This window comes from Hemitrygon akajei, chromosome 14, assembly GCF_048418815.1.
Source record: "Hemitrygon akajei chromosome 14, sHemAka1.3, whole genome shotgun sequence".
NCBI lineage: Eukaryota > Metazoa > Chordata > Chondrichthyes > Myliobatiformes > Dasyatidae > Hemitrygon > Hemitrygon akajei.
The window spans coordinates 33,070,868-33,086,201 of NC_133137.1; the positions used below are offsets into that span (position 1 = coordinate 33,070,868).

Below are 15,334 nucleotides of genomic sequence, written 5' to 3' on the forward strand. Positions count from 1 at the left end.
AGGACACCATGGAGGAAACCACTGTTCTCCAAAAAATCATTGCTGCTCATCTCAAGTTTGTGATGACCACCTTGATGCTCCACAATGCTTCTCGGACAATCTATGGACAGGTGAGACAAAAGTTGAACTTTTTGGCAGAAATGCATGCACACTGCTATGCTTGGAGGAAAGAAGGCACAGCACACCAACACCAAGAACTCATCCCAACTGTGAAGCATGGTGGAAGAAGCATCATAGTTTGGGGCTGCTTTGCTGCCTCAAGGCCTGGACAGATTACAGTCATTGAGTGAACAATGAATTCAAAACTGTATCAAGGCATTTTACATGAGAATGTCAGGGTAGAAGTCCATCACCTGAAGCTTGATAGAAGTTGGGTAATGCAACAAGACAATGATCTGAAAGACAAGAGTAAATCAACAACAGAATGGTTTAAAAAGAGGAAAATTAGTGTTTTGAAATGGCCAAGTCAGAGTCCAGATCTTAACTCAATTGAGATGCTGTGGCATGACCTGAAGAGGGCTGATTATGCAAGGTATCTCAAAATATTGACAAATTTAAACAGTTTTGATTGGAGGAATAGTCTAAAATTCCTCCAAACTGATGTGCAAGCCTGATCAATATTTACTGGAAGCATTTAGTTGAAGTTATGGCTATGCAAGGAGGTCACACCAGTTACTGAAAGAAAAGGTTCACACACTTTTTCAAACATCAATATAACAAATAATATGGTTAATTTTCTTTTTGTCAAGACCTTCCCATGCACAAATTGGTTGCTGCCTTACTCTGTGTTAGAATGACTAGCCAATGCCAAATTAGCTGTGAAAAGCTTTAGAACTTTCTAAGGCTGTGAAAAAGACTCTAAATTTGCAGGTTCCTGTTCTCCTTTTTTAAAATAAATTACCAAAAAAACCAATGAAAGAACAAAAACTGGTGGACACTAATGGATAAGATTAAGTAACACAAGGTGGAGGAGGCATAACCAACTCAGAGTTTCATATATTCATTACAAAAGTTCCCATGGTATTATATTTTGGAAATTTATCAAATAGTCATTTGAAGTAACAGATAAATGATCTAAGGAGATAATCCAGTCACATTTAATTGTGTAAAAAAATACAGTAACTTCAAAGGAAATCTCATATCTTTCTATTTTAATTTAACCTCAGAGAGCATCATAATTGCCCGGGCTTCAATAATTTATCATGCCAAAGGGGAAAAATATGAACAAACAACACATACAGATTAAACATAACCTAACATGGAGGCAAAGAAGCAGAAAGGAAAAAGACAGCCACAATTCTCATCTTAACTTAGCTCCAGATTTAATCTGCCATTAAATATCAATAAAGTTTTTCCAAAATAAATATTATGATAATTGTTGTATGTCCAACTGTATTCTAGTTCTCTGTAAAATTTGAATTATTTCTTGTACTTTTACTGTGTGGTTTGAGAGCTACGGCTTCTAATGCTTGGGGCTATTTACAGCTCTGGAGATTATTGGGACAGTTCATTATGTTGTGGTGGGAATGAGCTGTGCCTGAACACACTGAAAAATGCCCTGTCATCCCATCTCCCATGTTTCCCTCAAATGCAGGGAAACCCTTCCTGCTGCTATACTGAGACTGTTCTTTAATCACTGACTTGATTCCTAGTGGTCACTGCGAAAATAAAGCAGCTGTAACTTTGCATTTAATCTTGATTAATATAGTTTCAGTGTAATGAAGTAGTATGCTAAATGCCATTGTATTACTTCTAAAAATTAAAGATTAGCTTTATTTGTCACATGTGCAGTGAAATATATAGAGAAATGTGTCATTTACATTAAGTCAAATCACCAAGGATTGCATTGGGCAGTCTCCAAGTGTCGCCAATGTAGCAAAGTTAGAGTTTGAAGTAAATTTATTACCAAAGTACATGTATGTCACCATATACAACACTGAGATTTGTTTTCTTGCAGGCATATTCAGTAAATCCAAGAAACAGAATGAATGAAAGACCACAAGCAAATGGACGGACAAACAACCAATGTGCAAAAGGTAACAAACTGCAGATGCAAAGGAGACAAAGAGAAATAATAACAATAATAATAAGGAAAGAGGACTAACAGACATTACAAATCTACACAACAATCATGTAAACTTCTAAGGATATACCTTCATCAATGAAAACAGGAATCAGCACTCCACACAAGCATATGCAATTCTGATAAAATGTATACACCACTAAACTAAACTGAGATTACAACCCAGCAAAATGAAGAAATAATTACTACTGAAGAAAAAGTTAACCAATGGAAGAGCATAACCCTTCATGGAAGACATCCTCACTATCTGAGCAGACTAGATGTCAACAAGGAAGTGTCACAGGTACAGAGGGTTCCTTGAGCAATACAGGACCAAGTTGCTAACACAAAAAAAATAAAAAATACATAATAAAGACCAACAAATTCAAGATGATAAATGTAGAAACTACTGTGAAGAACCAGAAACAATCCAACACATTACAGGATCCTGTAGAAGTTTAACACAATCTGATTACTTATACAGGCACAATCAAGTGGCAAACATCATTCATCAAAACACACAAAATGCTGGTGGAACACAGCAGGCCAGGCAGCATATACAGGGAGAAGCACTGTCGACGTTTCCGGCCGAGACCCTTCGTCAAGGGGAGGCCCTTTCTTTCTCCCGAGGCCTCCCGTCCCATGATCCTTTCCCTTCTCCAGCTCTGTATCACTTTCGCAAATCATCTTTCCAGCTCTTAGCTTCATCCCAACCCCCTCCGGTCTTCTCCTATCATTTTGTATTTCCCCCTCCCCCCACTACTTTCAAATCTCTTAGTATCTCTCTTTTCAGTTAGTCCTGACGAAGGGTCTCGGCCCGAAACGTCAACAGTGCTTCTCCCTGTAGATGCTGCCTGGCCTGCTGTGTTCCACCAGCATTTTGTGTGTGCTGTTTGAATTTCCAGCATCTGCAGATTTCCTCGTGTTTGATCATTCATCAAAATCTTGCTTTAAAATACGAACTCATGAATGAAAGCACACCTTACTATAAAATAAGCCTGATCCAGTTTCAGAGTCAGAATACCACAAATTATATTATGACCGATCCATTTTTACAGATAGGACAATCCGTAATAACCGCACAGATATAATAATACAGGATAAACAAGCAAGAACAACATATTTAATAGATTTAGCCATTTCAAACACACATAACTTGCAGAAATCAGTAGGTAAAAATCACCAGAAATATGCTGAATTCAAAGAGGAAATTGAAAGATTTTGTAACATGAACAAGGTACACATGATCCCAATAGTAATATCTACAAGTTGTATTATCCTAAAGGTACTACACTATAGCATTAAGCAATTAGGGTTACACAGTAATATCTATGTAAATCTTCAGAATACTAAACACCACTAGAATAGTCCAAAAGCTCCTGGCAATTGACAGATGAGTGTGCTTGGCTATGCCCATACCTCAGGTTTTACCAGCTTGAGCTGAGAGAAAAAAATAAATAAAATAAATAAAGAAGCACTAAATAATGAGAACGTAAGATGAAGAGTCCTTGAAAGTGTGTCAGTGATGGGTGATTATCCCCACTGGTTCAAGAGCCTGTCGTATGAGGGGTAATAACTGTTCCTGAACTTGGTGGTGCAAGCCCTGAGGCTCCTGTACCTTCTTCCTGATGGCAGCTGTGAGAAGAGAGCATGGCCTGGGTGGTGGGAATCCTAGTTGATGGATCCTGCTTTCCTGCTACAGCACTCCAGTCATGGGTATAACATACAAACCCCTAACAGGCAGTGTTAGGTAATTGAACCCCGATTGTACAACTGGTGCTGTGAAATATTCATTTCGTACTTCTGACAAAGTTTTGGACAGTTTCACAATCTTTTTTTTCAAGAGACGGGGGGGGGGGGGGGTTTAGTTCTTTATTTAGCACAAGGTGCTGAACTCAAATGTCATAGTATTAAATTTAAAATTAGGCAAGCGACCTTCAGCAGAATGACTAAACCTTCCTTTCACAGCTAAACACATCTGGCATTAAAGTTAATGATCCTCAGACTGATACTGCACTGTAATACAGAAGCTTGAGACATTAACTGAGATTATTCATGTGTTCTATGATTCAGTTCCACATAAAAGTTCCATTTAATAAGGGCACTAAGCTCTCAGGTCATGTGGAGCAAATATCCACCCTTGACAATTAAAACAGGTAAGGTGGTCATAGATTTGTAAGCTCTTGATCACGAAAAAGCTACAGTGTTTCTCTGCATAATATTCCTTGTATTTCAAAGCAGAGTGCTGAGAAATTGTAGATTTAAGAATATATTTAGAATAAAGTTTGTAATGCATTGTTAAAGTGGAGCAGTCTAGAACTCCATAATGTCTATTCTTTCTAGCTTTGTGCCAAAAAAAGGAAAAGATTAGCTGGCTTGTCCTCTGGGAGATCTTTTTCACAAAGCTTTTGAACATTTTAATCTACAGATTTAAATGAGTTCTTTGTTTGGGGATAAAAGTATGACCTTCAGATTTATTTTAGGAAACACAAAACAAAGTCACACCTGGTCACACGTAGATTTCATTATTTGTACAGGAGTTGGACTAATCAGAATTCTTATTTATAGTTAACATAATATTATATTAAATATAGAAAAAAGTCATTGATTTTTTGGTGAATAATTTTTACCCTCTACAAAGAAATAAACTATCAGAATTTGAGGTTATAGATGGGCGTTTATATGCCAGCTTCTCATTAATATCAAGCTTTGAGGCAAGACTACTACATCATGAGTACCAACTGCAATATAGTAAATAGAAAATGGTTTAAATTATATCCTCTATGTTGGTGAAATCAATAGCAGTTTCGGTGACCGTGTAGCAGTATATCTCTATTTAATTTGCTTGGGTGACCATGAGCTTCTAGTTGCCTGTCAATTTAATTCTCCTACCCTAACCTTGGTTCCTAAGGTTGTCATAGCCAGGGGTGGTAGTGGGGATAAGCTCCCACTAGCTATAAAGTGCTCCAAATGGCGTGCAACTCTAACAGACTCTGACAACTAAGTCCAACTCTTGGCCTTCATGTGTGGCTTAGCAGATCTGTTTCTACTGATTTGTTGCTTTGGGCAGGTGGGGTTTGTCAGCTTTGGATGGCAGCCCGCTTAGGAGAAGGATTTAAACTTCCGCTGCCTTACAGCCATACCCATTCACGGGAAAGGCTTCGGGAATAAACCCAGAGGAAGAAATTTGGAGCTGGGGTCCCTAAGGCAGTTTGATGTTGCTTACAACTTCACTCTGGCAACCTCTGCGACAACACTGGTGCCAAACTGTATCAGTGCTTCCCCTTCCCTTCAATGACGTGGAAAAGGCAACCCGCTTCATGGGCAACAGCTGGTTCTTCAAATTTTCCTGCCCAGGCCTGCTCCCTGAAGAGGACAGTCCACCAGAGGTACACCCCATAATCCCCTGGGATCGATGGCTGCCTACTACCCTAGCCTCTTTGCTTTTTTCACTTGCATGTTTCCAACAGAGACCAACACAGACTCAAGGAACAGAAACCCATTTTTTATCGTGGTCCTAACAACTCAGTGAAATCAACCTTGTCACTGTCGGAACTGATTTTGAATCCTTTGACATATTCGGCTGTAAAGTCATCAACTTGCCAATAAATGTTAACTTTATAGTTAGCTTAGATTTTTTCTTCCAGTTTGTGTCTTATCTGCTTGCCTTTTCCATGAATTTCCTTTTCTTCAGATTGCCAGCAACAGAAATGTTCTATGTATCACAGCTTCAGATTTTCAAAGTTTGAAGTAATTTTATTATCAGTACTTATATGTCACCACATACAACCCTGAGATTTATTTTCTTGTGGGCATACTCAGCAAATCTATAGAATAGTAACTATAACAGGATCAATGAAAGACCAATCAGCGTGCAGAAGACAACAAACTGTGCAAATACAAATATAAATATATAGCAATAAATAACAAGAACATGAAATAATGAGATAAAGACTCCTTAAAGTGAGATCATTTGTTGTGGGAACATCTCAAATGATGGGGCAAGTGAGTGTAGTTATCACCTTTTATTTAAGAGCCTGATGGCTGAGGGGTAGAAACTCCTTGAACCTGGTGGTGCAAGTCCTGAGGCTCTTTTCTCCCCTCCTTCTCATCTGTTCTCATTTATCTCCATTTAATTACATCTCTTCCAGTCAGGTGATACCAACTCTCCCAGGCAGCACCAACACCACTGTGCATCTGGTTTCATTTGTTCTCCATCCTATCACAGGCCTTCCTTTGCTCTGTTCATTTTTCCTTCCTATACAGCTAAAAACATGTTATTTTCTAACTTTTCTTTGCTCTGATGAAAGGTCATCAGAAATAGACCCAGTTAAAATGATAAAATTAGCTCTGATTTCCTCTCTACAGATGCTGCCTGATATGCAAAGTACTTCCAGCAATTTGTTTCCATTTCAGATTTCCAGCACCTGCAGATTTTTTTTTGCCATTTGATATTTGATTAACGAGCAAGCACTGCACTGTCAAACATGATATCTAAGGATGAGAAACTTTGGCAGGTTTGCTAAATTTAAGAGATGCTATGGTACTGTGTCAAATAAAAGCAGAGGAATGGTCCTATCCCAGATTAATATTTACCTTCAACAACCTCATTAAGTAAATAATATTAGTGAGAACCTACTGTAGGTGATTTGATGGCCTCATTTTCTATGTTACAAAGGTGAGTACACTTCAGAATGACTTCTTTGGGATGACTCAAATCTGTGAAAGGTACCATTCAAATGCAGAACTTTTTTCTTTCTTATTGGCACAAGTTATCTTGTTGCAAGAAAGAAGAGATCAACCTTACTGTCAAAAGTTCTCAAGCCAGAGTGGAGGCCATCGGAGGAATTGTTATCCCTGCTCGAGGAACATATTAATGTAGCCAACTATTAATGAACTGCCATAATGGACAACTTGTGAGCATAGAATAATAAACTGATTAGATTTAAAGAAATCAGTGTCTGGGAAGATGTATACTGGTAAGTAAGTCCACTATATATTACAACATCTTTGAGCACTCTATGAAACAATCTTATTTTTAAAGAAACATTATAAAACATAATTGTTACTTGGCACTCTAGTTGTTTTAAACTTAAATATTTTTATTTAATATTTTAAACAATATTTTAAACAATATTTAAACAAAATTTAATATTTTAAACAAAATATTTTTGTTTAAAGCCTTCCACATTCACAACGGCTACTGGGCACAGCACAAAATATCAAAGTTTGAATTAATTGTGTACATCTGTCTTCTCTATATGAGGGTCATAAATGATGTGGGCTCCATGATCTGAAGCAAGCTTTAATTTCAGAAATAATTATATAAATCCAATTATTCCTGGTCATAATGTTGCCAAGGAGTCCAAAGCACCTATTTTTTTCCAGATAGGCGCCCTTCGGATATTTACTTATTAATTACTCCAACCATCTCAAATCTTCTCAGTAATAATGTATTTATCTTTATAATTATCACTCCCAATTGACCCATATCACTCTGCTGAACCAATTCCCCCCCCAAAAATCAGCTGTTCCATGAAACCCCCATTCCCTCTAATTACTCAAATCTCATCCATGTGCAGTCCTCCCTCCATATTTTCATACCTCCCCAATCCACTCTCATTTCCCCTTGATACTCTTTATTCACTCGGACTTTATCTACTTCCCCAATCTTCACTAACCCAAACTATTTCCAAACCAAATGAATGCTGCTGTGAACACTGCAATGGATGAAAGAACTTGGTGTTCATTTCATCATCCAAAGATTGTTCTTTTGTACATAATGTTTCAAGTACAAAAGAACTTTGGATATTTCCACAAATACCTCTTTTCAGTCTATTTCTCATTGTGTATTTTTTCTCTCTAGTCCCAGTTTCTAGCCTAATCAGTCTCTGCAGTACTAAGATAAAAGCAACTTGGTGGGAAAAATTGTACTGCAGTAATATATTCTAACATTTAAGCAATAGTAAATCAAGGCTACTGGACTTGCTGTGTTGTCTAGATAACATTTTGCCACTCATCCGAGAAGCTTCTTCAGTTCTAATCCATGGTGGGTAGTTCTCCGGTTTATAACCTCTAACTTGTTTAAAGGTATAACAATCACATGAGGGCTATTAAAAGTCTTAGAAGGAATGAGAGGGTCATTAGTCTCATCTTTGCATGAATGGAGCTGTGAACTGTTGTGGAGATGCTGAGGTAAGGATGTTAGGACTGCATTGTAAGTAGCTGATAGGTGATGTCATACACCACCCCCTCTGTTCAGGGATGTGTTTTCCAGTCTGCCAAAGATGGCTTCTTTACCTCTCAGTACCTCTATGACTTTTAACAACCCTCATGTGATTGTTATACCTTTGAACAACTCACAGAGTTTATAAGCCGGAAACTACCCACCATAGACTAGAACTAAAGAGTGGCAAAACATTTTGTGGACAACACAGCAAGTCCAATTGCCTTGATTTACTACTGGTTGGTATACAATGACCTGGATGATTGAGAACCTTCATAGACATATTCTAACATTCATTTTTATCTCTTTTTTCTCAGTGTTTCCATTATCTGCTTTCCATAATTTGTTTAATGACTTAATGGGCTGAATGGTCTAATTATGCTCCTATGTCTTATGGTCTTATTCCTACCCACCTGGCTTCACCTATCACCTTCTAGCTATCTTCTTTACCCTCCCCCCTCCCCATCTTTTTATTCTGGCATCTTCCCCCTTTCTTTCCAGTCCTGAAGAAGGGTCTCAGTCCAAAATGTCGCTTTAGTTCCATAGATGCTGCCTGACCTGGGGAGTTCTTCCAACATTTTGTGTGTGTGGCATGTAAACAACGTGCTCAGAATGTTAGTGATGGGCTATCTTTCTATTTGTAACTGCATATGAAGTAACATTCCAAATGCACTTAATTAAATTTTAAGACTACTTCACAAATTCACAAGTTATTGAAAAAATCCTACTAAATTATACTTAAATCATCTGCAATTTGTTCAAGCAATTGCTTCTAGACCATAAGATGCAGGAGCAGAATTAGGTCATTTAGCCCGTCATGTAACAAGTATTTTTACATTTTACAATAGCTGGCTTCTTGTAGCTGGTCATAAACCACCAGAACTAAATTGATAAAGTCAATCTTCAGAAAATGGTTAATTGATGGCTTAAATGTATCTGTTCAAAAGGTACTGGACAGGTGCATGCATGCTCTGCTCATCAGGGTTCAGATGGCATCACAAGTTTTTACTGTCATCCTGAATGATATTGTTACTCATCCTTGTCTATTGGAAACTGGCCAGTTTCTGTACTGCATACTCAGCTAAAACCAGGAAGGTGATTTTTTAATATTTTTCACTAATAGAACTCTTGGATTACACCCTTTTCAACAGTGATACAACCAAAAATGAGAATTAATAAGTAAGGTAAATCATGAGCTTGGACCCAAAATTCACCACTTCTGTTCCCAATCTGTTCTTTGTTAATAGTTATTATTCCACTCCACAATAAACTATGCATTACACATATCAGTAAAAGCAAAACCAAGCTTACCATGACGCCACTCGGACCCAACATTCTGAAGGGTGTAGCTCTCAAACCAAATGTCAGCTCTGAAGAAGAAAGGGATGACTTTAACCAACTGTTACTGGTGAAATTATAGCACTTATCAAATAACCCTCAATACTGCAGATTGAAAATTTGTAATTATATCTAAGCAACAAATTGCTAAATGAAGATATGTTTGAAAATTTCTCCAAAATGATTTCAAAGCAGCAGTACATGCTCAGTTTTTAAACTAAATGTAAACGATTCAGGGCACAACAGAGAAACTGTGGGCAAGGATGGTGACCTGTATAGATCTTTCAAGGAGTCAACACAGGCATAATGGGCTGAATGTCCTTCTGTGCTGTATCACTCATAAAGCTTGTTATGTTACCTTCCTCTTTGGCTCTAAAAACTGCAATTAATAACTAAAATATTCTGCCTCTTCTTAAAACTTGTCACTCTGGTTATTCTTTATACCACTTGTTTGACTTAGTGTAGTACTTTTCAAATTATCCCTTTGTTCAGTGCCTTGGAATGTTTTTTTCTGTCAGTCACCATTCCTTTGTTTCTTTTTATGCAGCACAGGAATAGGCCCTTTGGTCAAATTTGTCCATGCCTAACTAGTCTAATACCAGTTACCACATTTGACCCTCATCAGGGTGTCCCAACCTGTTTTACGCCATGGACCCCTACCATTAACTGAGGAGTCCGCGGACCCCAGTTTGGGATTCCTGTTCTAAACACTTTCTATCCATGACCTGTCCATACCTCTTCCTCTGCCAGCTCATTCCTTATATTCACCATCTGCTTCGAAGACCCCTGCTAAATCTTTCCACTTTCAGCTTTCAGCTTAAACCTCTACCTTCTATAGTTTTAAACTCCCCTACACCATGAAAAAGACTACGACTATCTACCCCTCATATAAACATCTGTAGGGTCACTTCAGCCTCCTGTTCTCAAGTGATATCAAAAGCAGCAAATCCAATCTGTCCTTCTAACTAAAGCCCTCTGTTCAAGAGACAATTTTAGACATAAAAACGTTAAATTGTAGATGTTTATCAGATGCAAACATATTGTTCCTGCTTTTATTTTAACCAGTTAGTATATTATTTCTGGTTAGTGTCTCAATTGTTTCTTGCCATTAGGGAATAAAACTCAAACACACACCAGGAGGGTTGGGTTCGTACTGCTTCTGTATTTGTTGGAAGTTCTATCTTTAATTTATAATTATTATTACCAAAAATTAATACAAGAACACAATGACCAGTAGATGCTATACTATTTTCATACTTATATTTTAGCATTAAAATTTTATGGAGTATTTTATTCACTGAAAACCACTCCTGGGAGTTAAAGTATCTAACTAACTTGTAAAAGCTTTTGTGTTTGAAGGGAAATGAATTGACACAAACAGTGTTCCCTCTAAGCTGGGCGGCTGTGTGGCCACACAGTGATTGAAATGCTCCTGTATGCATAGCCTCTGTTGCCCCGTAGCTGGAATATTCCTTTATTTTTACTACAATATTGAAATAATGCTAATATAATTTTGAAATCTATATTAATATACTTGTGAAATACCCTGTAATTATGTGTTAATGAATATAATCCATAACTAATAAATGTACAACCTTTACTTTGAAAAATCTTAAACTTCAATGTATTTACATTGTCAGTGTTTTAATTTGTAGTATTATTACAAATTGTAACATTAAACACAGAATGGAAGTTGGTAACTCATTGTTTATGAGCTGCCATCTGCTTAACACTGACGCCATCTAGTCAAAATATTTTACTTTTGCCATTATGCCTGTCAGTTGTCTTGACTACCTGACACTGTTAATAACTGCTATGAGTTTTGGGTTGTGGTTGTTTGATGTGAAAAATTCTATATTCTTACTTTTTTGGTAAGCATTCAAAAGTATGTGAGTTTTCAATTTCCATTCTAAATACCCATAGTATGCATAGAAATAAAAATGTTTTTAAAAAATTAAAAAGTTAAAATGAAAAAAAAATTAAAATGCCGCACAGTTTTCAAGCCAATTAAAAATTCCTTGCTCAAAGCAATGGTTGATCTGCACAGCTTTAAAACAAAATAGAGGGAATGTTGGACACAAACAGGACAGATTTTTAAATGGGCAGTTTACTGAAATAACAACACCAAACTTTTACACATATTAAAGGTATGAAAGGAAATCAATATCTAAACCATTGGCTGTCAGTGCCTTCACAGGGAAGAATCTCATGTCTCATTTGACTATGTTATCTGAGTCTCCCTGTAAACTTCGTACTGCATTTAGTTCCAATATGTTGAAGAAAACATTCAACAGAATGTCAAAAGAAGCTTTGAATTTATGTTGCAAGACATGCCAATAAAAATTCACAGGAATTCAATTGAAAGTATGTACAAAAGTCATAAAAGATTCAAAGGTTTCTCTCCTAATTATATGTTTAAAATGATCTGACAAGATGAGTTAGAAGAGATGTTAAAAGAGATAATAAAACCAATATAGATCATAGGTGAGAAAACCACATTTAAATTGATATAGCTCACATTTATAGCTTTCCTTCTCAGGATTATATTCTTGCCTTTTACATTATATCTGCATTCTTCTTTGCTATCTGGTAAACACTTATAAAAAAACACGCATTCATAGTTCAGCTCTGTAAAAAGAAAGATTTTACTAGTAGTGATTCCTCCCAAGCTGACTAATCTTGGATTTTGGTGGTGAACATAATGTGGGTATCCAAACCTTTAATAATCTGAAATCAATAGAAAAGGAAAAGGTTGTGCAGGAGAATAATGTAACTCTCACTCTAATGGCATTCGGTGATAGCAAAGGAACAGGACTTGCCATTAAACCCAACTGTCACATAAATGGAATCAGTACTAAATTCAATGATAGTATTGTAATGGCGACACAAGATGGGTAGTTTAGTTTGCGGTTAAATGTTCTTCAACCAGACAGCGAAATGGATGAAATCAGTACAAATTTCCTTCCAAAATTGAGATAGCCCAGTCCACAAAGCAGACAAACCAACCCTCCACTGCCTGCTTCTACACTTTCTGCAGCCTCAGGAAACCAGCCAAAATAATCAAGGATGCCTCCCACCCAGTCATTCTTTCTGCTCCCCCCTCCAGGCTCAAGGACAGCTTCTATACTGCTGTTATAAGACTCTTGAATGGATCTCTCATATGCTAAAGATGAACTCTTGATCTTCCATTCTAACTCACTGTAGGCTTTCCTAATACATCTCATAGTAGCCCCTGCACTTTTGTCTCTGTGCTCTGCACTTTCTTTATAACTGTAACAATATATTCTCTATTCTGTTTCCCTTTTTTTACTACCTTGATGTACTGTGTCTGGAATGATCTGAACGACACACAAGCAAACATTTTTCACTCGATACATTTGATACATTTGACAATAATAAACAAACTCAATTCCTTGAAACTATGGCTTTCTAAACTGTCTGTTAAATGCACAGACCAAAATAATGATAGTGAAAGATGGAGAAGGATGAAGAGCTAGAGCTGCCTGTCAAAGATAAAAGCCCGTCACTAAAGATAACAACAAGGAACTGGAAATAGACAACATGAAGGGGCTATTTAGGGCTCAAGAGATTACTGTTAGAATGAGAAGTTATTGCTGGAGACAGAAACAAATATGGCTCATTGCTTGATCCCTACCATAAAAGTATAACAAACCATCCTTATCATCTGCATTTACCTCATGCTATCACATGATCAGTCGCAAGCTCTTCTTTTACTTGGTAGCCTTTGTAAGATCCAAAATAAACCAATCCCGGAACAGAAATGAGTAAATTTTTTAGTAGACTTTAAGAAAATTCATCCCATCCATTACCCTCTTAGAGAATAAAAATATGTATCCTAATCAAGGATTTAAATATCAGCAAATGTGTCCTTATTGGAAAAAGTGAGCTTACGAACCAACTTTTTTGTAGATTTTGAATGTCTCAGTAAATTTCAAAACTTCAGGTAAAAGTAAAAAAAATCAAAATAGCAGCACAAAATAATGTAAAGTCTGAGCTGATCTTGTTGGGCTAACAGTATAAACATACAAATGACCTCAACAGCAAGAGAGGGGTAGAAAGAGGGAATAAAGCAAGACTCCACAATTAAATATTCAGTAACATTTGAAAGAAAATGTATTAGTGCAGACAGATTTGTATGAGTTGCGCATGCTAAATGTCAGAATCCTGCCTCACATCTGAAGTATGTCAGGCAATGTGCTAACAATATTTAATGTAGATCAGGAAGATAAGTCTGTTTTACTTCAAATTTCTCAGGTCACAAGGATTTAATGCTTCTGCAAATCACTTCACTCAGAAACTTTCCTATAAAATCACCAAAGGGATCCATGACTCATTATTAGCACAGAACAGCCAAGTACTGTTTAATAAAAATTCAATGTCACAATGAAATCAGGCAATTTTAGAACTAAACTGACGTTAAAGTAAATTCTTTAAAATGTTCCCAAATATACATACCTCCTCTCTGTGAGGAAGGTGTGCCAGAGATCCGCGTAGTAACAAGATTGGGGTTCCGTCCATCCTTAATTTCAATTGTCATAAGTGTCTTCATGCTGTTTTCGGTGTTGTTCAGTTGCTTTTCTTTCTCAGATTGTCTGGTTAAACTTTGTTGGAAGTGTCTGTTTGATGTGGCAGGAGGATCTGAGGGCTGAGTAGATCGGGGTTGCTCTAAGTGCACTGAGCTGTCTGTATGGGTTTTACTGAAGTCTTTCTCTGACGCAAGCTGCTTTGTTTGTGATTTGCTTACGTTGCTCCTCCCTGGAATCTGGATGCATGATTTATCACTAGCAGTTTTTTGCATTAGAGATTTCTTGTTGCAATCTTTCTCTAAAGATAATGTGGGTAATATTGATTTACTTGATCCATTCACAGTAACTCCAGATGTGATTGGATGACTTAACAAGGAAAATGTTGTCCTAGAACAGCCCTGAGGTTGTACCTCAGGAGTTGTAAAGTTGGATTTGGCAGTGCTGCAAGTCAACCTATTACAAGATTTTGATGAATCCTTTCCATCCACTTGTTCGGAGCTGAATGGCTGCTCCCTCAGTGAGGTTGACCTATCCCGCTCTAATCCACTTTTTTTATTTGAGCTTATGAGTTTTTTATTTTTACTGGACGTTAAGTATTCATCCTGTTTATCTGTTTTTTCTGTCGACTTGTCCACTTGCTGCATATTCCTAAAATCAACAGAGTTCCCTTTTAAAGTCATTTCTAGGCCTGGAGTAACAGATTCTTTATTTTTCAGTGTGGGACTGCCCGGGAATGACTGCTGATGTAGCAAAATTCTGCTGTTTCTGTTCTCATTTGGCTGGTTTCTCTTCTGAGTCGAAAAATTTGTACCTAGTTCAGAAGATTGTTTGGACGGATCTGCAGTAAACTTTTTCATTCTGTCTCGTACTGAGTTAGCTCTCCTGAAAGGTGAGGTGTTCAAGCAAGTATCATATGCGACATCTGTAAATAAAGCATAGTATGAAGACGTCATTAAGGAGCACAAGAAGAATATAGGTATTATATCAAATACTATTTAGCAAATATATGCTTTTCGTAATCATAGAACAGTATAGCACAGGGACTGGCCCTTTGGCCCACAATGTTATGTCAAACTAATTAGTGATCAAATGTTCAACGTAATGTCCATATCCTTCACTTCCTGCACATTCATGTGCTTATCTAAGAGCCTCTTTAAAATG

General features: G+C 37.1%; 1 protein-coding gene across 4 annotated transcripts in view; it reads right to left on the bottom strand.

Moving 5' to 3' along the window:
* smtnb (smoothelin b) overlaps positions 1-15,334 on the bottom strand; it is a 309,229-nt gene that overhangs the window by 93,039 nt on the left and 200,856 nt on the right. For all 4 annotated transcript variants that reach the window (XM_073065779.1, XM_073065778.1, XM_073065780.1 and 1 more), the window contains 2 exons: positions 14,103-15,095; positions 9,600-9,658 (listed from right to left, as the gene is read on the bottom strand). In XM_073065779.1, the coding sequence (XP_072921880.1) occupies positions 9,600-9,658; positions 14,103-15,095 (1,052 nt within the window). The remainder of the gene's footprint in view (positions 1-9,599; positions 9,659-14,102; positions 15,096-15,334) is intronic.